Below are 22,142 nucleotides of genomic sequence, written 5' to 3' on the forward strand. Positions count from 1 at the left end.
CCCTCTGCTGGTGGAGATGGGGACAGCAGGTACTCACCCTCTGCTGGTGGAGATGGGGACAGCAGGTACTCCTCTGCTGGTGGTCCTGCTACCTGGGCTGCTGTTCCATTTATGGTTGCCTCCAGGTAGTTGAGGACAAACTCCACACCCTCCTCCAAGGTGTTTGGGGTGTGTTCCTGCTGATATGCCTCCCATCTCTCACTGTCCATCATCCACAGGACCCGGACGACTATGGGCAGAGACTGGGCCTCCAGCCCAGCATTCTCCAGGAACCAGCCCCGCAGTTTGATGGCGTCTTCTGCCATTTTTTTTTTTTTTTTTTTTTTTTTTCTTTTTTTTAAATCCAAACTGAGGTTCCTGCTCTGGCCTGAGTCCTGGAGGCGCTGTCGATCCCACGCAGGACACCACGTGTCACAAAGACGGCCAGAGTGGGTGGCGTCAGACCAGACAGGAATACACAGACACAGAGACGGTGGTTGTGATGAGCTGAGTGCAATGGCTGCACTCAGCGTTTAATAACAAAATAAAAGGTTTGAACAATGGAATACAAAACAGGACACGGCACTTGACGCCAAAATAAACAGACAGACAAAACGACTAAACACTTAACAAACGGTGCACGGAGACAAACAAACACGGTGAGTACAAAACACTTATAATTATGATTTAACACTATTTAGTTTCTCCTCTCTCTCTCACCCGTTCTCCTCTTCCGAACACCCCACAACCACTGAGTGAAAATGTGCATCTATATATACTGTTGTGCTGGGATTCAATTACTAATTAATTATTCACTTGAATCCCAGCACGTGAATTAATTACGTGAAACCCCGTGTTCACATATTATATTTTAAATGCACGTGCGTGATGTGCAATCCCGTGCCTAAATACAAATATACACTTTAAACACACGTGAAACACAGACCCGTTTATATCCCGTGTACCAATCTATACACCAACATTAACATACGCACCCATACATACAAAACACACAAATGCACACAGGGGCGGGGCACTTTGCCACACTCCTTCAAAGTGATTGTTGGCCTCTCTGTGGCTTCTCTCACAAGTCTCCTTCTTGTTTGAGCGCTGAGTTTTGAGGGACGGCCTTTTCTTGGCAGTGCCTGGGTGGTGTGATGCAGCTTCCACTTCCTGATTATTGATCCAACTGTGCTCACTGGGATATCCAAACACTTGGATATTATTTTGTACCCTTTCCCTAATCTATGCATTTGTATTACTTTATCTATAACTTCTGTAGAATGCTCTTTGGTTTTCATTTTCCTTCAGATTCACAGCCTGACCAATGATCCTTCAACAGTGGGGTTTTTATCCAGAAAATGTGACAGCAACTTTAATGGTTCACAGGTGGAGGCCAATGGTAAGCTAATTGTGTCCTCGTTAGGGCAATTTCTTTCATCGGTGTAAACTGGGAGCTTCCACAGCACAGGGGTTGAATACACTTATGCAAGCAAGATATTTCAGTTTTTTATTTTTCTTAAAAATATTTCCCAACATAAAACCAATGTCACTTTACAATAATTGATTTTGAGTTTCAGTGTTTTAAAATAAAATATCAAACAGAATGAAATTTCAATGTACCATTTGTAATTCAGTAATATGAGAGAATTGGTCAGGGGTCTGAATACTTTTGCAAGGCACTATATATATATATATATATATATATATATATATATATATATATATATATATATATATATATACACAGTACTGTGCAAAAGTTTCAAATCCATATTTGGTGTGACCACCCTTTGCCTTCAAAACAGCATCAATTCTGTTTATTTATTAAATGCTCGCTCCTCACATCACGCATTAGGTCAGTCCAAACAAGATGAAGATAAAACAAAGTACCAAGACCTCTTGAAACACATGGAAGTGTTTGATAAATCTAAGTGGCCAAGCAATCCAGATATTTGTTTCGGAGACGATTCGATCAAGCACCTTTGTGCTTTCTTTAGGATTTCTCATGCTCAGGGAGCAGTAAGTGGATTTCGAGAATATGTCAGTGACATGTCAGATGAGGAAGACAAAGTACCTGAGAGATTCAAACAGTTACTGGATGTGTTAAAGATGCTAATAATATCCACTGCAGAATGTGTGCGGTCGTTCAGCGCAATGAACGATATCACCGTGTAACAATTTTTTTTTTTTTTTGGTTCCTGGGTCCAAAAGCAAAGCAAAGTTTGTAGGGAATAATAGCCATTTTCTATACTTTTGAGGCATAAGCAATTAGGAAATAACACTTACTACCCAGGAACAAAAATTGTGTTACATAGTGTATTCTAACCAATATCAGAAACTCGTTGTCACTGGAAAATCCATCCAAGTTGATTTTTTTAAAAACTGTTGGTCCCCCACTTGAAGGTTTCAAACCGGAAAGCTATGTTCGATCTTGGCTGGGAAAGGGTCCGCGTCCTGCAGACTTCACCGCTTGTTGCTCAAAGCAGACTGAGAAAAACAAATCAACTGTCACGGCAGGCAAGAAATCTGTCTGGGACCTGCTGGGATGATTTAAGGTAAGTGGTAAGTGCAATTTAACACCTTAATATGAACAAAATATTAACTAAAAAGGTAAAAAGGTATTTCTAAGTGTACATTTTTTACACTTAAACTAAGTTAAAATATAAAATGAAAAACATTATTCTTTCTCAGAGGTGAAACGGTTAACATGGCCTGCAGGACTACAGCAAAAGGGTTTCATACCAGGACTTTTAAATTTCCATTTCGACCACTGTATATATATATATATATATATATATATATATATATATATATATTCCTTATTGAAATGTATTTTACTGTTAACTGCATTGCATATTATTATTACACCATAAAAAAACTATGTATTAATAATAATAATAATAATAATAATAATAATAATAATAATAATAATAATAATAAAAGTACTACAGGTATATACTTATTAGGAATATTATATAAACATATGTAAGTAATCAATGAAAAACAAATATAAAAATGGCTTTTGTATAGAATCCTACAAAACAAATATTGAAAATGCGGTACAGAAAAGTTGTGAATTAATTTACCACAAAAGCTCTTCAAGATGGACATTGCTTTTCTTGCAATCTTTTAGTCTTAGTTTAATTTCTGTAAAGTTGCATCACAAATCCACAGTAATTGGCCATATTCAAGAAGTGATTATATTTTGATAAGATAAACCCCCAACATCTACCAAATAATACTACTAAATGTTTGCACAATGAAGTCATGTTCAATATATGTGAATCCTTAGCAGGTCATTGTGGGATCAGTGTTTTGGGTTTTTGGTCAGTGGTACTTTGAGAAAGGTGAAAAGAGAGGTGAATAACGGATTTACTTCAAATGGAATAGTTCATACCTAAATGGAGGTCAAAAGTCAAAGGCTTCCCAAAATCCTTGTCTGCGCCTTAATCTACTTGTGTGGCAATGACCTCCAAAACCCACTTAGTTTACAAGTTATAGAGTGTGAAAAAAGAAAGCATAATTTTAGCATCCGCTCCCAACTTTGCTGGCTGCAGACCCAGTTGAACAATTACAAAGAAAACTTACTAAGATGTTACTATGATAGTCAAGAAAATACATTACTGATAAGAGGTTTTAGTAGCTCTTGTGCCGGAGCCGGAGCCAGCTAAACACAGCTGGAGTGGAGGCAGCAGTGTGGAGCTGCACCAAAGAGGCTCCGGAGCTGGAGCAGGGGCTGCTGGAGGCAGCCTGGAGGTGGAGCAGGGGCTGCTGAAGCCAGCCTGGAGCTGGAGCAGGGGGTCGCCATCAGCTCTGGAGCCAGCCTGGAGCTGGATCAGGGGCTGCTGGAGGCAGCCTGGAGCTGGAGCAGGGGCTGCTGGAGCCAGTCTGGAGCTGGAGCAGGGAGTCTCCAACAGCTCTGGACCCAGGCTGGAGTTGGAGCAGGGGCTGCTGGAGCCAGCCTGGAGCTGGAGCAGGGGCTGCTGGAGCCAGCCTGGAGCTGAAGCAGGGGGTCTCCATCAGCTCTGGAGCCAGCCTGGAGCTGGAGCAGGGGGTCTCCATCAGCTCTGGAGCCAGCCTGGAGCTGAAGCAGGGGGTCTCCATCAACTCTGGAGCCAGCCTGGAGCTGGAGCAGGGGGTCTCCATCAGCTCTGGAGCCAGCCTGGAGCTGAAGCAGGGGGTCTCCATCAGCTCTAGAGCCAGCCTGGAGCTGGAGCAGGGGGTCTCCGTCAACTCTGGAGCCAGCCTGGAGCTGGAGCAGGGGGTCTCCATCAGCTCTGGAGCCAGCCTGGAGCTGGAGCAGGGGGTCTCCATCAGCTCTGGAGCCAGCCTGGAGCTGAAGCAGGGGGTCTCCATCAGCTCTAGAGCCAGCCTGGAGCTGGAGCAGGGGGTCTCCGTCAACTCTGGAGCCAGCCTGGAGCTGGAGCAGGGGGTCTCCATCTGCTCTGGAGCCAGCCTAGAGCTGGAGTGAGCTACCGGAGCCACTCTGGAACAGGAGCTAGCAAAGCCGGAGCACGGCCAACCCTAAGTAGCACAGACAAAAGAACCAGTACAACTGACACCAAATGACACTGATTAGCGCTGTTTTATTGTATTTAGGATGCTCACAACAAAAATCAAATTTTCTATACAGTAGTTGTATTTCTTCATTTGCTTTCAGATAATTAGCAGCAGCGTTGTATTATCATGTTTAAAATCAACACTACACAGAACAAAGGATTGTAACAAATACTGTATGTTGTTAAGATGTGCTTAGAACTGTGATATGCAGGTACTAGAAAGACAGGAGAAACACCAAAGTCTAAGCCTTTGTATGTTGCAAGGTAACCAAACTTTTAAAAACAGTAAGTAATAAAAGGGTGCAATTATGAAGAACATGTGGCAATTTTGTATTTGCCTAATTTAGTTTATGTTTATGTACTTTTAATAAGTGGAAATAAATCTAATACCAGGTTGACTTATTAAAAACAATTATTAAACCCTTTGGCTAATTCAGGGTCACATGACAACAAATAGATGCATTATTATTATTATTATTATTATTATTATTATTATTATTATTATTATTATTAGAGTGCAAATGCAAAATAATTCTCTAACATGGTACTGCACTGCACTGCAAGAAAAGCCTGTGGTAAACGTTTGAATTCCCTTACATAACTACCCAATTGTATGCTTGTGCACAACCCATTACTGAGCCTGCTTTTTTTCAGATTGAAACACAAAAATAGTTACAGAGATCCACTGGGGTGTTACTTCTCCATTTCATACTGGTCTATTTCAAACTGTATAATGGCTTTTGTTCAAATATTTAAAGTTCAAATGGCCTTACACTAAGAAACAGAAAGTTACTTAGAAAACACATTTGTAAAGAAGTTATTTCCAATGACTTTTATGCAGTTTAATCTTTGTCATGATAATGCTTTTGACATTTAGAGACAAAGATTCAAATTTGCTGACACTTCAACAGTGAATTGCTTTCATGGTAAGAATCCTGTGGCTTCAATGTTAATAGAGTGCCTTTGACTGAGTTCAATATAATTTGCAACCTGATTGTGTTGACATTCACACAGCAAACTGCACCCACTAACTTAATGCATTTGTTACTGAAAAATAAGACACAAAGTGCTTAATGTTCTGTTAGTGTTCATCAACCCCAATTGAGCATCAAACCTACAAGAGAGAGACATTTTGGACCAAGAAAACATGTTATAGTCCTTTCAAAACAAGCTGAAGACCCACTCCATTAACAATCACCATATGTTAATAGATCACCATAAACCCTGCAATTACTATACTTTACATTCCAATGTTTTAATGGACCATTTCATGAGCACAGCTTGATTATACATCCTACCATAAACAGCCATTTGAAACAACCAGATCCTTTCATGGATTTCAAAGTTTTAGAAGTTATGATAAAAGTTACAAAAAACCCCTTTGAACATATATAATGTTTAATAACATACAATTGCTAAGTATTATTATTATTATTATTATTATTATTATTATTATTATTATTATTATTATTATTATTATTACATCACTATCAACACTGCTACTACATACCTGTTAACATTTGATTTTCAAAATAAGGGAGCTTTTGTGAACTGAAATCTTAGTGGCCTGAATTGAAGTGAATACCTACATAAGACAAAGGCATACAACTACCAGCTTTTTACTTGGTAGAATGATAGACTGTGATACAGTGCTCCTTCTAATTGCTTTACTTTGTGTGGAGTAGTGGTTAGGGCTCTGGACTCTTGAACAGAGGGTCATGGGTTCAATCCCAGGTGGGGGACACTGCTGCTGTACCCTTGAGCAAGGTACTTTACCTAGATTGCTCCAGTAAACACCCAACTGTATAAATGGGTAATTGTATATAAAAAAAATAATGTAATTGTATGTAAAACATAATGTGATATCTTGTAACAATTGTAAGTCGCTCTGGATAAGGGTGTCTGCTAAGAAATAAATAATAATAATAATAATAAAAAGGAAAAATATCAAAAAGAAAAACAACCATGACATGCGTCACAATCAAATGCTCTCTTGGCCCCCGTGGTTCTTAATGTACTGTTGTAGGTGGCTGATTTGGCAGCAGCCAATACTTTATAAACAGGTCAATAAGTTCATCTGTGGTAGGGTGCCCTGCCTCTGTGCGTATTTTGTGTTTTATGTTGTATGTGAGTTTATATGTATGTGTGTAGTGGTACACACAGTGTGGGTTATGTAGCACAGGTGATTTAAAATGTATACTTGTATTTAAGCACAGGGATTGCACACTTCACATGCAGATTAAATGGGGTATTTGTATGGGGGCACAGGGGGTGCACAATTAGTTCACATGTAGACTGTGCTGGGATTAAGCGAATGATTGATTAGCAATCGAGTCTCAGCACAGCTGCATAAAAGAGTCAGTTTTCATGCACACTGGGTTGGGTGTTCGCAGTGGAGAACACGAGAGAGAGAGAGGAGAAAGAATAATAAATCTAAAAGATTAACAATTGCTACTCGTGCGGGTCCTTGTTTGGGTCCTTGTTTGGGTTTGTCCACTTTTTTGTCTCTTTGTTTTGGCCATCCTGCCGTTTTGTTTTGTAGCAGTGTTTGTGTGTTTTGTTCAAACCTGTTGTTTTGTTTATTTATTATTAAACCGTGCAGCAGCGCTTTCATTACTCACAAAACTGTGTGTTTCTTCCGGGTCTGACGTCACCACCAAGCCAGTTTGTTCACACCATCATACATTTAAAAAAATATACAGCCAAAATACACAACAACGTGACATTGCAACGTTATTCATTACACTGAACATGTTATCAATCAACTTGAATTTCTAAAGCAAATGTCTACTACAGATTTGCTGAACTAGTCACAACATGTAAAGGTCTCTGCATATGTAACTTTCTTGATCTCCGTTTTTGCTTTGGCAGCAAAAGGTGTTACTGACGCGCTGGTTTTCTGAGCGTCACTGGCTTTTGGTGTTTTTGTGCTCTCTCGTGCTTACCACAAACATCAATCCTGCTCCCATGTCCCACCGTTAAAATCAATCCTGCAAGACCTGCATAGTTTACAGAAAGTATGCCTTTTTCCAGTGGATCATGTGAGAGAGTCCCAGCAAATAAGAGAGAGCTGACAGGTCTGCTACTATAAGTAACTGTCCAATGATATCTTTAACAGGTTTTAATAGATCAATGATTCATCGATGTATCACATCTGTGGGCTTTGATCTGTTAATTTTGTCTATCTGAGGGCGGTATCAAAAAACAGTGCACGAAAAATGAATCATGAAAAATTGTACTTCTAAAGTCCTTGCCAAAAGGGCAACCAGAAGGTACAAAATATTTCACAATATCTCGCAATGAAGAAAAAAAGACTGCAACTTACAACATGTGCTCATCGGTGCTTTACTTTCACAGCAGAACTACATGTTTATCATATTATCTTAGTCGCAAGTAAGTTGATTTTTCTTTTTATTCAATGTATTTATTTCAAATGGTATCAGAAAAATAGCTATATCATACTTTTTCTGCAGCTAACTAAAATAAAATAGCACTGAATAAATCATATTTTCAGTTATCAACCGAAATAAAATAGCACTCAGTAACTTTGTTCGTCTAAAACTTGAAAGTTTACGATATAAAAAAAAAAATCAGTTAGAAACAAAGTTAATATTTTAAATGATTCACTTTGGCTAACTTCAAAAATACATGAAAGCAAATATATGTATTGTGAAAGAGATCACTGAGTTATAGGTATCCCAGGTGTGTGGAGGTGAGATGTATATGATTGGTCAAGACACCAGGGGTCAAGTGCAACAAGTTTTAAATACTTTCAGCAAACCGTAATTAAGATAAACAACCAGAATAATTCTCTTGTCAAGTCCTCTTTTAAGGTAATTGCACAGTTCAGACCAATTCCCCCAAGAATGGGCTTCCAAGGTAAGCAACAGGTTTTTCAATCAGTCTTTCTTTTTGATAATCCAAAAAAACAGTACAAAACACAATTCATTTGTAACTGTATTCCCCAACAGGATCAGCAGGAGGCACTGTTCTCATGATCAGTGTATGCAGAAAGGTTAGTCAAATTGGTTGCCCTCTGGTGGACACCTGCAGCAGTGTAGCACACGGTAAGTATAATCTAGAATAGTGTCCACGGGTTGGGCAACCCTCTATATAAACTCCATTTGTAATCCTGTATTTGTTTTTGTTTACAGGTCCGGCTACTCCTCTTGGTGGGTACTGACTGGCTGCTCCCCACTCTGTTCCTGGGTGGTAGTTCACAGTCCATAAACAATGAGTTTCCCAACAGTAAAGAAAGGATTTCAACATGATTGTCTCTTAATTGGGTTCCTTCAAAAAGACTTTGACTGACGTTGTACATATTTCTGGGTAGTGTGGTTCAATGTGCCTATTTGGCTCCGTCGGCCATTTTAAGAAACTAGCCACTGCTGTTCGGTTATAATAGCTATTTTGTGGCAACATCGTTAGTTTGCCATTTAAATTATATGTAGCATTATTAGCCAACTGCTCCTGTTCGCACGCGGTGTAACCAATCAACATGAATCTTGGCTGGTATCATCCCGTGTAGATTACAGTTCAGATGCAAAAAAAATGACGCTCCTGAGTCAACCAAGATGATGGCCTGACTCATTTTTTGGAAAAACCTTTAAAAATCTTCTTCTTGGGTACCGGTACACCGATTGATCTGAAACTTTGCATACGTCATCAGCAACTAAACCCGCTTCAAGTTTGCGAAGCAGAAGTTGCTGCGATAAAGTTTACTATCAAAATGGCTGCCACAAATTTTACTGAAACGTGCCCTTAACAGCAAACTGTGTTTATTTGAAAGCCGTTTGACCAACAAACTTCAAACTTGGTAGGCATCGTTCCAGTGACAATGGAATACAGATATGTCAAAATGGTGATGTTTTGTAAAACAATATGGCCGCCAGGTGTACATTTACATCTTAAATTCAAAACTGCCTCAGTTGACAAATGGTTTACTTGACTAACTCCAAATTTCAGAAGCATCATCTCTGTCACTGTATTAATACAACTCACTCTTAAAAAATAGTGTTGCCCTCAACCAAAATGGCCGTATGACGCTTTTTTTTTAGAAACCTTTCAAAATCTTCTTCTTGGGAACCGGTGAAGTGATTGATCTGACACTTGCAATATATCATCAGCAACCAAACCCGCTTCAACTTTGCGAAGCAGAAGTTGTTGCGACAAATTTTACTATCAAACTGGCTGCCACCAAATTCGTCAAAATGCGCACCAAACAACTGCTTCTGCTCGAAAATCATTTAACCAACTTACTCCCAACTTGGTAGGCATCATCCCGGAGACAAGAGAATTCAGATATGGCAAAATGGTGTTGTTTTCTTAAGTAATCTTAGCTTACTTTCAGATTCTGTATGCTGTGCTCTGAATATCGGAATATGGTATTATATTTGGTATTCAGTTCTCATTGTTGGTGACCTTAACCTGAAACTAACTTTCCCAAAAAAAGACATGGCCACAAAACAGAGAAGCACCTTGCTTCCACATCCCCCAGGAAGTACTGTGGACATTAGCTTACTGGTATTTGGGTCATAGTAATTTAAACAGACAGTGTGCAGTATTATGCATTGCATTGGTTAAGACATGCTTGGTAAAACTACAATACAATGCTGCTCTTGTAAACAAGTGGCTGAGCACTTCAATATTTTCAAATACCAAATTATGCCACAACAAGTTTCTTATAATTTCAATTTTATACATAAGAACATAAGAAATTCTAGAATGAGAAAAGGCCATTTGGCCCACCTATGCTCGCTCATCAATGCACAATAACAAGGACTGAAGAGATAATTTATGTTATATAATGCACATAAGTGGGGGCCAGACAGTATAAAACAATTTAAAAATAAATCAGTGCTGTGGAGGTTGAATTGCAGTGGTGCCTGACATACCTGCTCAAGTAAATGTTATAAGTTGGCATTTAGTGGCATACAATCTTGGTGTGTTAAATGTGTTCTACTGACAAGGCTACACTTTACTGACTAGACAAAAGCTGCACTGAATGTATTTTAATGAAATTGTAATAAATGATTTGTTCATAGCTTTGTATTATAATTGTGTTTCTCTTCCAAAAATAATGCTTTATTAAAAAATAACTATTATAAAATAAAGAAAAAAAATGAGTAGAGCAAGGTTACTTTCTAAAAATGGTTTGATGCTACAAGTTCCTCTCAAAGGAAACCCAGTAGAAGATAACTGAGTTAATTCACACAGCAACTGAAAGCAAGCAACCAAACAAAGTCTATATGGAAGTGAAATCAGTGCATTTGATTGGTTCACTTGTTTCAATGGGAAACAATGTAGTCTAATAGATACAAGTTTAAGCCATCTGTAACGGGCAAGTGTTACATACGTGGGTTGTCACTGAATAACAAAAAAACAGACACAGAGCATTGGGTGTTGACACGCCGCACAGGCGTGCACAATGAATCCACCACAAGTGCTGACACTAAGGTAATAAAGAAAACAATACAAAATAAAGCTAAAAATAAAGGTTTGTTACACAAGGCAAGGGCTAGCCTCGTTAAAAGAGACGTCCCGCTCCAGGAACCTACTACACCACAAAACCCTTTCTATACTGTTTGAGATCATTCTATACTGTTTGGGATCATTTGATCATTGATTATTCAGTGACGAACCATACACATCACACTTCACCCTGTTACACCATCTTATGACATTTTTTTTTAAAACAATTCCTTACAATAATATTGTTATTTTTTCTCACTGTGAGTATGCAGTAATAATAACAATTAATAACACTCACATTTGCTACTTTCTTTTTTGTTTAGTTTTATCACCAGTATGGTCTCATTAGAAAATAACTCAGCTCCTAATGTTTTCACAATGCTGTAGAACTATTGCTTGTCCAATTGATCTTAGGCCTGGTGCAGGTGTCAGGTGGTAGGGAAGGCAACTCCAGCAAGACCATTTCAAAACAATAAACATAAAAAAATAAACAACATGCTTGAAACTCCAGCATCCCAATCAATCTAGCTACTGGACGTCAGTCAAAACAGCTAACTCCTCACTCTGATACACTGAGCAATGCTGTACATAACGAGTGTCAGTCTTTTAACTTAATCTGACACTCAACCATGCATTGACAGGAAGATGTGAGATAGACAGCTAAAGAACAGACTACACCTCTCTGGTGTGATAACTTAAAAAAAAATACAGTACCCTGGAAAAGGAACTTTACAGCACACAACAAAACCATATGAAACTTCTGAGGTTACAAAATGAAATCTCCGAAGCTGTGCTAAAACAAACCACCATTTGTTTGTTTCTTTTTTTTTTTAAAGTTACCAGTACCATGGACGCAAAACTCTTAATAACCAAGACCAACAGTGTATACCACTAAAACTGGACACTAGATAACTCCATTGAGAAAAAACTCAATGTCCTATTCTACTTCCACTCAGTTATTTTAAGTTAATTGTAAAAGCAGACCAGTAATTCTGTTAAAAAAATAATTTGCTATTTTACAGAGCTGCTTTTAAATTGTTTATGTTCCTACAGAGACTGTGGGGGTGATGTAAGTATAGGCACAGTGAAAATAATTGCGGATGCAAAATTCAAATCGCATTGCGGCCAGGATTCTGCACTGTGCCCTATGTAAGCTTAAGAGCAATGCAAATTAATCAATACGCACAAATAATGAGCCACAGTTATGATAATGATGGTTTCAATGAGTGTATCGTTCTATTTAGTGGCCGCAATTGCAGAGTTAGGAATACAGAGAGCAGCAGGAAAAGAAAAGGAGCTTAGTTATGCTAGTATCCTTAGGAAATTATATGTATTGGCCTGCCCTTTTTTTGCATGACATCCAGAAATATGCCTAGAACTTGAAAAGATGGATTGGGTTATCCCTCCAGACATTCCAGCTGTGGTCTGAAAGGAACCAGAAGCCAAGTAGTGCAGAGAACACAGCACTTTCACATGTGCAGGGATAGCCATCCTTAGATTGACGTTGGGGCCTAGCTCATCTCTCAGTTCAGCTATTAGGTCTACGATGACCTGCAGAGTGAGACGATAACGCTTTAGCACAGCATCCTCCGGCATACCAAACAAAGTGACACAACAAAAAACAAACAAAACACTCACAATTTCACAATACGGTACTCCTTCCGGTTAGCGTTAACCATAACAAAGGAACAGATCACTGTTATACCATCAATCATGACCCCTGGGTTATTGATTGCAACCGTTCCTCCAATCCACGGCTGCCACATCGTTTCCCTTTCGGGTCAATGATTTAGTGTACCGTAGCTCCACCCCCTTTCCAGATGGCCGACTTCTGCCTAACCCTGGGAATGAATTGTCTGGCCATCCAGTCCATGGCACTCTGTTCCCTTTACAAAGTGCCCTCACAGGGAGGGAGGAAAATCTATCACCAAGAATCATTCTGTCTCTGTCACAATACTATATTCTTATTTATTACTAATCAAAGAGAAAATGGGGACTAAAGTCTTTTAATAAGGCAGATGTATTTGGTACTTTTTTGTTGAACATAACTTTTTGACTACAGCTACTGTACAGTATGTTCAAACCTATTTTCCCTGTTAAGGGAAATTATTTCCAGCATCTTTGTCTCTTGTTTATATATTCATTTCAGCCAGTTCTAATTATAAATTCACCTTGTTTTGGCTGTCTACAGTTTTAGTACCAAAAGTTGAAAAAATGAAACGCCCAGGGGGGAGGGATAGGTCGGCCAGGGTGTCCTAGGCTCACCGCGCACCAGCGAATCCTGTAGACTGGCCGGGTGCCTGCTGGCTTGCCTGTAAGTTGTCCAGAGCTACGTTATCCTCCGACGCTGTAGCTCAGAGGTAGCTGCATGGCGGGCCTGCCGAGTGAAAAAAAGTGGTCGGCTGACAGCACACGTTTCGGAGGACAGCGTGTGTTCATCTTCGCCGCGGTAGTGGTGAGTTGAACCTAAAATAATGCAATTGGCCATTTCAAATTGGGAGAAAAATAGGGTAAAAATCAATTGCCGACTACTAAATAAAAAACAAAAAACAAAAAATGCGTTATTGTTTTTATCTATTACAATACATTGAAGCAAAAAGCTGGCCCAGTGGTCTCATCACTCAGAGCCTCATGCCCAGTCAGCTATTGACAAAATGAGACAGCCAGGGAGCTTATGAAAAACAACCCCCCTCAAAACCTGCTGCAAGGTGGAGAAAGGGGAGGTGGAGGGAGAAACGAAATAAGACCACATTCTGTACGGGGAGTGTCAGGCAAGAATAAACACAATATTGATTGGCTGTAAAATAATCTTGTTGTCTTCCATAAATAGCAAAATGTTCAAGTCTTTAAATACAGCATGCCCTTTTTATTGGTGATTCTTTTATTCTCTAGTAAAGGAAACTGCAGCTGATTCGATTCTTTCTAATTACCTTGTGTATTTTATGGATTTTTCTCCCACAGTGATGCATTAAAAACAGAATTATCTTCATCTAGCTCTGTGAAAGGATTCTTAACCGCCTGCCTGCCTGCCCTCTAACCATCTCTGAGACCCTAATGTTGCGTGTTGCTTGCTGAACTAGCTCTACCCCCTACCTTCAGGCAACTGTATTACCAACATCCAAAGAATCGCTTAACTGAATTTATTGATTATTTATATCTCGACCACTGGGCCATTGACTATGCAATTTTTTTGAAAATCCATTGTGTTGCCTCGCTGGTAATTCTGAAGTCGGTAAATGGTTCTGCAGGGTTTCTCTAAGGGCAGATTAGAATCCAGTACATTTTGGTGTTCTAAGGATTGCACACTGCATTCATTGAATACTGCATGAGTGTAATATTCACTTAGGAAACCGGTTAATAGATGTACCTCTACTTTTATCAATATCGTGACTGAAAGCCCTAAACATTGTATACATAAACTGATTTTGATGGATAGGGAAAACAATTTTTACATACTGTAGTGTTTATGGTTTGTGATTGTGTTAATGATTTCTAAATCAATTCAATTCTGACATAATTAACATAGGTATTGAAATCGCCACTACTGTTAGTTTATAAATTTTATCACAGGTAGTGTGCTAATCAGCTTGCTAAAATAATGCTCTCGAGAGAAACAAGCTAGTGTATCTCCATGAGTTTCATACGGTGGGGAAAATGTCAAGTCTCTTACTGTCTCTGAATCATGCAAAAAATAATAGTAGAAATGCTTGCTTTTACAGACAACAGTTTCAAATGTGGCTTGTTTTAAAAGCATCTAGTGGGTAAATATTGTCTTTGGGGATTTGGCTAGTTTGTTTTGGCTATTTTTACAATGCATGTTTTTTTTTGTTTTTCTATTCCTTTTGATAATGAGGTCATCATCAGTGCAGGACTTCAATCACCACAATGCCCTGCATACTATACCATACCCTCCCCCTGGGGCATGACTTTGTTCTGGAGCTCAGCATCCAATAAAATGACAAATCACACAATGCCCACACTTGCATTCAGCAAATCCGGCTGAAGAAAATGGTGAACCCGCCTACTTCTTTCCTCATGAGGATTCTTACAGATAACTGGCACTCGTATGCATTTGACCGGGGTTCTTATTAAATTGTAAAATAGGGAGAATATATATATATATATATATATATAGTTTGAGAAAAAGGAAAACTGCTGTGTACCAAAATGATCAATAAGAAAAAAGAAAAAAGAAAAGGATATTTCAGGTACCTAAAAAGGTAGAATAATTGATTAGAAATCAATTATCAGGACATTTCGGACTACAAGTCCTTCATCAGTGCACTGTTTTTTTGTATTCAGCCGATGAAGGACTTGTAGTCCGAAACGTCCTGATAATTGATTTCTAATCAATTATTCTACCTTTTTAAGTACCTGAAATATCCTTTTCTTTTTTCTTGTTCCTATATATATATATATATATATATATATATATATATATATATATATATATATATATATATATATATAAAATTTTTTTAATTTGTAACAAATTAAAGAACTGCCTCAGTGCAAATATAATTATAATTTATTATTGTATTTATTGTTTTATAGACAGTTCAGGACAATTTAATTTTACACTACCTTCCGAATAAAAAAAAAGATCTGCCGCATTTGATGTCATCACATAAGAAACAGAAGTGCTTGTACTGTAAATTGTGAGAAAAAAACAAGCAAAGCCTATATATAAATAAATACATAATTTATAACATTACTTACCTGTGTTATTTTTATTTTAAATAAATATGTAGCACTTATGCTTTTGTAATATATATATTTAAGTCTTAAATGTAAGTACAGGTTTTTGGCTGTTTTATAAAATGCAATTTGGCTACTTTTTGTCTGGTTACTTTGGCAGGGCATTGCAAGAAAAATCTGGCAACTCTGACAGGGACCAGGCAGGCACACCCACACACACACACACGAGTGGGCAGCATGAGAGGGAGAGGGGGAGAGAGAGAGCGAGAGGACGAGTAGAGCGAGGGTGCAACATGAGCCGTAATACCCGTGTAGCATTTGATTTTTTATTGCTGTAAAGTCATTTTCAGCAAGTCCCAAGTCAAGTCTCAATTCAATTCACTTCAAGTCTCAAGTCAAGTCTCAAAAAAAGTGACTCGAGTCGGACTCTGGCTTATATGCTAATAAAAATAATTACAGTAAAACCATTCTGATTGATTACTTTGTATTAGACACTGTATTATTGATTATCATTTTGTGTTACATTCATGGATTTTGCTTCCAAGAAAGGATTTCTATGTATATGTATGTATTATGAAATGTATAGACTGGGTTCACCAACTAATTTTACTTTCTGGTTTATTCTTAGCCCAAGATTGAACCACCCCCGATTAGCAGGATCACTGTAAAACCTCCTAAATAAGAAAATGCATTGTCATCTCATAACTTCTTAGTTGTATCTCCTAGATTCATCAGAGTGGCATGGAAATACGGTGCATTAAAAGCACCAATCCTGCCTTGCTAACTTTCTTTCCTAGTTGGAAATATGATTATAAAAGGTCACCTGGACTGTGCAATTACAAGTGCAAGTGCTCAATACTGTATGTTATACTGAAAGGTGTGCATCTTACATCTCACCTCCACATGACTCCTGAGATTGGATTTTAAATGGACTTTAACTGTGGCTATTTTGGAAAAACCTTGCTTTTTCAAAGTGTGTTAAAGTCATTCAATTGTTCATGCTGTGCTAGTAGTTAAATTATAATACAGTTTTATTTGTATGCTATACTGGCTGTAGGTTCTATTACCAGCATAAAAACTAAATGTTTCACTGACACAGTGTTCAAACACTGGCATGCTTCTAGATAGTGTCTTTAAGGTCAGTACACAGCAATATTCCATGCTTTTCTCAATGATGTTCTATTATCTGTGTTGTCCAGTATACATTACCTGTTTTGCAGTGTGACGGGGTACTCCCCACCCCTGTGCTACTTTATGTTTTGTGTTATTTTGTATTTGTAGTATTATTATTTAAATGTATTGTCTTTGTTTGAATGTTGTTTTGTTGTTAATTATTTTACAGCATGGATGGGGTTAATATCCCCCATCCAGCTAAAACCCATGCTGAATGTGGTTGAGGGATAAACTAGGTAATTGACAGCCAGTTAATCCCTTCGTCACAATATAAAAACAAGCAGCTTTGGCTGAACGGGGAGTGTGTGTTCAGAGGCTGAACGACAGTTGGGAGGTAAAGCAAAATAAATCACAAATACAACAATTGCTACCCGTGCTAGTTTTAGACAAGCATGATACCTGTTTTGTTCCGAGTCTGCTTGTCTGTTTGTTTTGGCCACTGTGCCATTTTGTTTTGTATTAGTGTTTTGTTCAAACCTTTTATTGTGTTTATTATTAAACCGTGCGTCAGCGCTTCATACCGGTAGTCCTGTGTGGGAGTCCATTCATTTCCTGGTCTAATGTCACTCTTAAGCCATCCGGGTCACATGCAGCCATTGTTTTAACCTCTGGTCATATCAATGTTACAGATCCCATGCTTTTTAAATATCCCTTGGCTTCTAACAAGTATGCTTTATCTTTAGCTTATTGGTTACGTCTTTAAGAGACCACTTTTTTTTTCAAAAAGGTCAGAACATTTTAATAATTCTATTTTTAATAATAAATAATGCACACATCATTACCTTTACCAGAGCCAAAATAAATAACAAGTTGATTTCTTTATGACACATTTTTAAGCTACTGTGTTGCATTAATTGACATGTGTGGGCTGCTAGCAGTTTACAGTGTCTAATTTTGTGTAGCTCAGAGCATTTTTACCCCTCTGTTTAAGACATTTTTATGAAATATCAACATCTGTAGTCACGCTTTATTATAAGGGAACTTTATTAACTGTTCACAACTAGCTATATATATATATTGCTTCTGGATTATAAAGCTCTACACACACAGAACAAAATGTTGTTTTTTTAAAGCAATTTCTGCCATGATAATGAAAAAGAACATACAAAAAACTCCACTACCTCAGACAGTATCAATATTTTTAAATAAACACCAGGTGGTCAATATGCACTTCTAAAAATAAACTGGGAACACATAATTTGACAGATCTGTAAATGTGGCTAAATCAATACAAGATGCTCCAAGTCTGGAAACATACGATAATTATTCATTCAAACCAGATGCACAGTGTCCCCTTTGAACAAGCCACAATGTGTTTTTAATAATATCCAACCAAATCCATATTTGAGTTTTTATCCTTTTGATAAGGTGCGGCAGAATACAGACGTTCTGTTTTGTTTTAGGTTATTTTCAAGATCTTTAATGCCTTCATTGAACACCATTTCCAGTTGAAACATTTGTCTTTGAAGCTATTACATTAGCTTGTATACAGGAAGAGACAAGTTTGAGGGTTCAAGGTATTAAAAAAAAGAAGATGCATTTATGTATCAATTAAAAAAGAAACAAGAAGATGTATTATAGATTTTAAATTAACAGTTTTAAATGTAAAACATAAGATTGGATATTCCTATAGTACTGTATATTCTCAGATGTTGAACTTTAAAAATAACACAAGTTAAATTAAGGAATTAAGTAATTAGATTTGTTGTATACATTTACTTTTGGAAACCAGGCTTACAGTATCTTTCAGTAACAGTGAATACAATAGTAAATAAAATGAAGTAGCTTTCTGCACATGCACAAGTAGTCATTTCAGGAAGAAGCAGCAATGATCATGAATACTTTATAGGACTGCATTACTGTGAGGAGCAACAGTCCTGAAAGCACTGCACCTTGGGTTCATTCATTGAAATATAATTCATTCATCAGCTGTATAGACAGGCACTGGTTGACCCCTTGTCCACATCAATGTTCCTTTTACAGAAGTACCTAAAAGTGCTTGGCATAGCACCTGCATAACAAGCTGCAGTGATTGTTGAAGTCAAACTTTCCCTTACAGTAACCACGAATGGGATGCAATGGTAATATGACACTGCACAATACCAATAGCCAAGAGAATCACAAAATCCACCTGTGGACCACATTTGAAGTTTACATGTCACAAACTTGACAACAATATGAGAATATTGTTTACAGTGACAGTCAAAGTTCACCAAAGGAGTTTATTAAACCTTTTGGATATGGATTCTGTATCTTAAATGGTTTCTAAGATAATGAGATCACAGCCAAGCTTAATTATCAATGGTATCCCATTATTTTTGAAGATTTTAATAATACAAAGCTTTAAACAGAATCAGCTTTGCCTAGTAGTTGTACTAAGATTGGACTGCCTATAACTGGAAGAGATTATGTAGTTGGAGTTGATGCGAAGAAGCAACTCCAATTACTAATATCAAACAGCTTCATGATTTCTGTATCTTAAATTCCTCAAACAATCAAAAACAGCTGTGGTATGACAGTTTTAGAAAGAACCATGAATACTTTATAGCAGTGCATAAGGTCAGGAGTAAGAAACAGACCACTAAGTGCATCGTGGGTTTATTTATGGAAACAAAATCCTTTCATCAGCAGTTAAGACAGTCATGTCTGACCACCCATTTACAATACAACAAAATCACAGTCCCACACCTAGCGCTCTGCCAGAAATACACACAGCTTTACATTAACACAGAAAAGACGTATGTAAAATTGTAATCTAACATAGTATAACCTTACACGAAGCATCTCAAAGTAGCAATCAAATGACATAGCACTGTGCAGTTACTGCAGTAAACAGCAGTCCTTCTCCCCTCAGTAACATTTCCTCTCCACCCTGTGGTCACTATTAGTAGCAAGTTGGGCCACCTGCTCCAGCTTAAACACCTTTAAGTAACAGCAGCAATTTATCTTCAAAAGCATCACGCAGTGTTCAGTGACACTGGTCAGGTTCCCATCAGATCAAACAAACGCATCCCATCTGCATGTTTATAAGTACATAATAACTAAGTGGAACAAAATCATGCCTTAAGAGATAACACTGTTATTATTAAGACTACTAATATAACGTTTACTGTAAAATGCACATAAACAAATAATCCAATATTCTGACCAAAATGTGAGTAACACTGTTATTAATATGCAGCTCGCTATCTCTGTGAAGAACTAAACAAACTTAAAGAATAATCATACAAACACAACATACTGGTATCTTAGTTTTATTTTTATTTGTATTTCAATAAACACTATGAGTTCTATGCTGGAGCTTGTGAACCCAAAATCTTGCAGCTCAACACAAACACAAAGATGAAATTAGGCACAGAGAAAACTGACCTGAATGTGTTGGAGAACTCATCTCTGAATCTACCTCTGAAGCACCTACAGCAGCATGGGATTACCCTTCTGGAATGAGATGGTCTCAACAATGCAGAGGCAGGACCCACAGCACATCTGTTCAATTCCAGGCACTGGGAAAGCGCTCAGTCAAGCTACCAGACACCTGCAAACAAATCCAGATTGAAGCCATTAATGAGGCTGAATACACGTTGTGATGTTGTCGGCAAATATTATGCAAGCTGACATTCTGTTAGAAATGGGGTTCATTTTCCCAAATGGGAGATGGAGGACAGACCCAGGTTTAGTTAATACATTTTTTTTTTTTAAATGTAATCAACATACTTCAAATTAACAACTGTAACACTACCATATTTCTACTGATTAGTAGCTTAATAAATACATAGAAGATGGGTAAGAATAAGAGAAATCACATTTCTTATCTGTCTGTATTTTATTCATGAGTATCCAAGAAATCAACTCCCAAAGAAATTAATCTTCAATTTGCACACTCTTATCTGTCATTGAATTTTAGTCCACGACCACTGGCTAGATGACAGTTACAGGGGTTGCATTGCCCCTCAAACATGGATGTTCAGTTCACAGAAATAACCTTGTTTCTGTAAGGCTGAGATGACCTGTAATCATGCAGCTGATAACATCAATATCACAACCACATCTATCATTTATTGTACAAAAAACATCTCTAGGCAATATTTGATGTACCATCCTTTTATTAAAACAGAAGCACATTAACTTTGATTCAAGATCAGGATTGTGACCATATTCTTTTTTGAACATACACTTTCAAAACTGTGGTAAAGATTGTTTTTAGAAAAAGAAAAAGAACAGCACATGCTCCAGGGAGCCTGAATCCACTTTTACCTGTTCTGATGGGAGAAACATCCTTCTTTCCTCAAATGTAAAATGGCAACTTCTGCAACTGAGAGAAGTTCCCGCAGTAACAGATTTGCAACCAAAAAACACAATAAAGCCTTTTTCTATGGTAGCTTGCGATGAAATTGAATAAACCTGTTACGCAACAAGTGCGGAGAGATCTATTGTCAAGTAAACTTTTTCCTAATCAATGCTTCTGAGCGAATAATAATAATAATAATTATTTTTTAACCAGATCTAATTTTGGAATCTATATTGAATTAATTCAAACCCAACGACAGAATTAGGCACCATTGCTATCACCGAATGTAACTCCTGGTATTTAAATGACATATTTTTTATTTCCATATATTGTATTTTTTATATAAACAGAATACTCCATGAACATTTACTCATGAGGATGTCCGCAGTCAATCCACAAGCCCCGGTCCGCCTGACCTGTGGAATAACTACAGCACTATGTTCATGGTGTATCCTCTATTTCAAGCCTGGCAGACATAACTTATTTTGCAGGAAGGGGGAAGAGTGAATTGCTGAGTTGGCACTCTGGATTTACGAAACACAAATTTATGAATCATAAGCAGTTTTAGTTATAAGTTCTAATTCTCTAAAAATGTTCTTACTTAGTTTAACCCTCAAAACCAAAAGAAATAAACAGCACCTGGCAGTAAACATGTTAAGAATTGAAAAGACAGGATCTAAACCATAACATTGTACCATCACATCTGAATGAAACTGATATCACATTGAACACTGAGTATGAAGAGTAGGAGAGTGTTAATGCTAATTCAGGACCATGGTTCTACACAGGCTGTCAAGTTTATCAACAGCACATTAAAAATGAATCTTACATTTTCACAACGAACAAAAAATAGATTGCCTCCATTTCTCAACTCTCCAGCTGGTCTCACCCATACAAATCCCACATGCATTTTAATGAATGTAAAATCATGGATCATTTTCGTACCATACTGCTACAGTGAAACTAACATA

The 22,142-nt window shown here is 37.7% G+C and overlaps 1 protein-coding gene across 3 annotated transcripts in view; it reads right to left on the reverse strand.

Moving 5' to 3' along the window:
• Positions 1-22,142, reverse strand: part of LOC117400527 (histone deacetylase 9-like) — a 148,030-nt gene that overhangs the window by 114,829 nt on the left and 11,059 nt on the right. For all 3 annotated transcript variants that reach the window (XM_059021979.1, XM_059021982.1, XM_059021978.1), the window contains one exon: positions 20,253-20,418. In XM_059021979.1, the coding sequence (XP_058877962.1) occupies positions 20,253-20,274 (22 nt within the window). In that variant the 5' untranslated portion in view covers positions 20,275-20,418. The remainder of the gene's footprint in view (positions 1-20,252; positions 20,419-22,142) is intronic.

Source organism: Acipenser ruthenus, chromosome 4, assembly GCF_902713425.1.
Source record: "Acipenser ruthenus chromosome 4, fAciRut3.2 maternal haplotype, whole genome shotgun sequence".
Lineage (NCBI taxonomy): Eukaryota > Metazoa > Chordata > Actinopteri > Acipenseriformes > Acipenseridae > Acipenser > Acipenser ruthenus.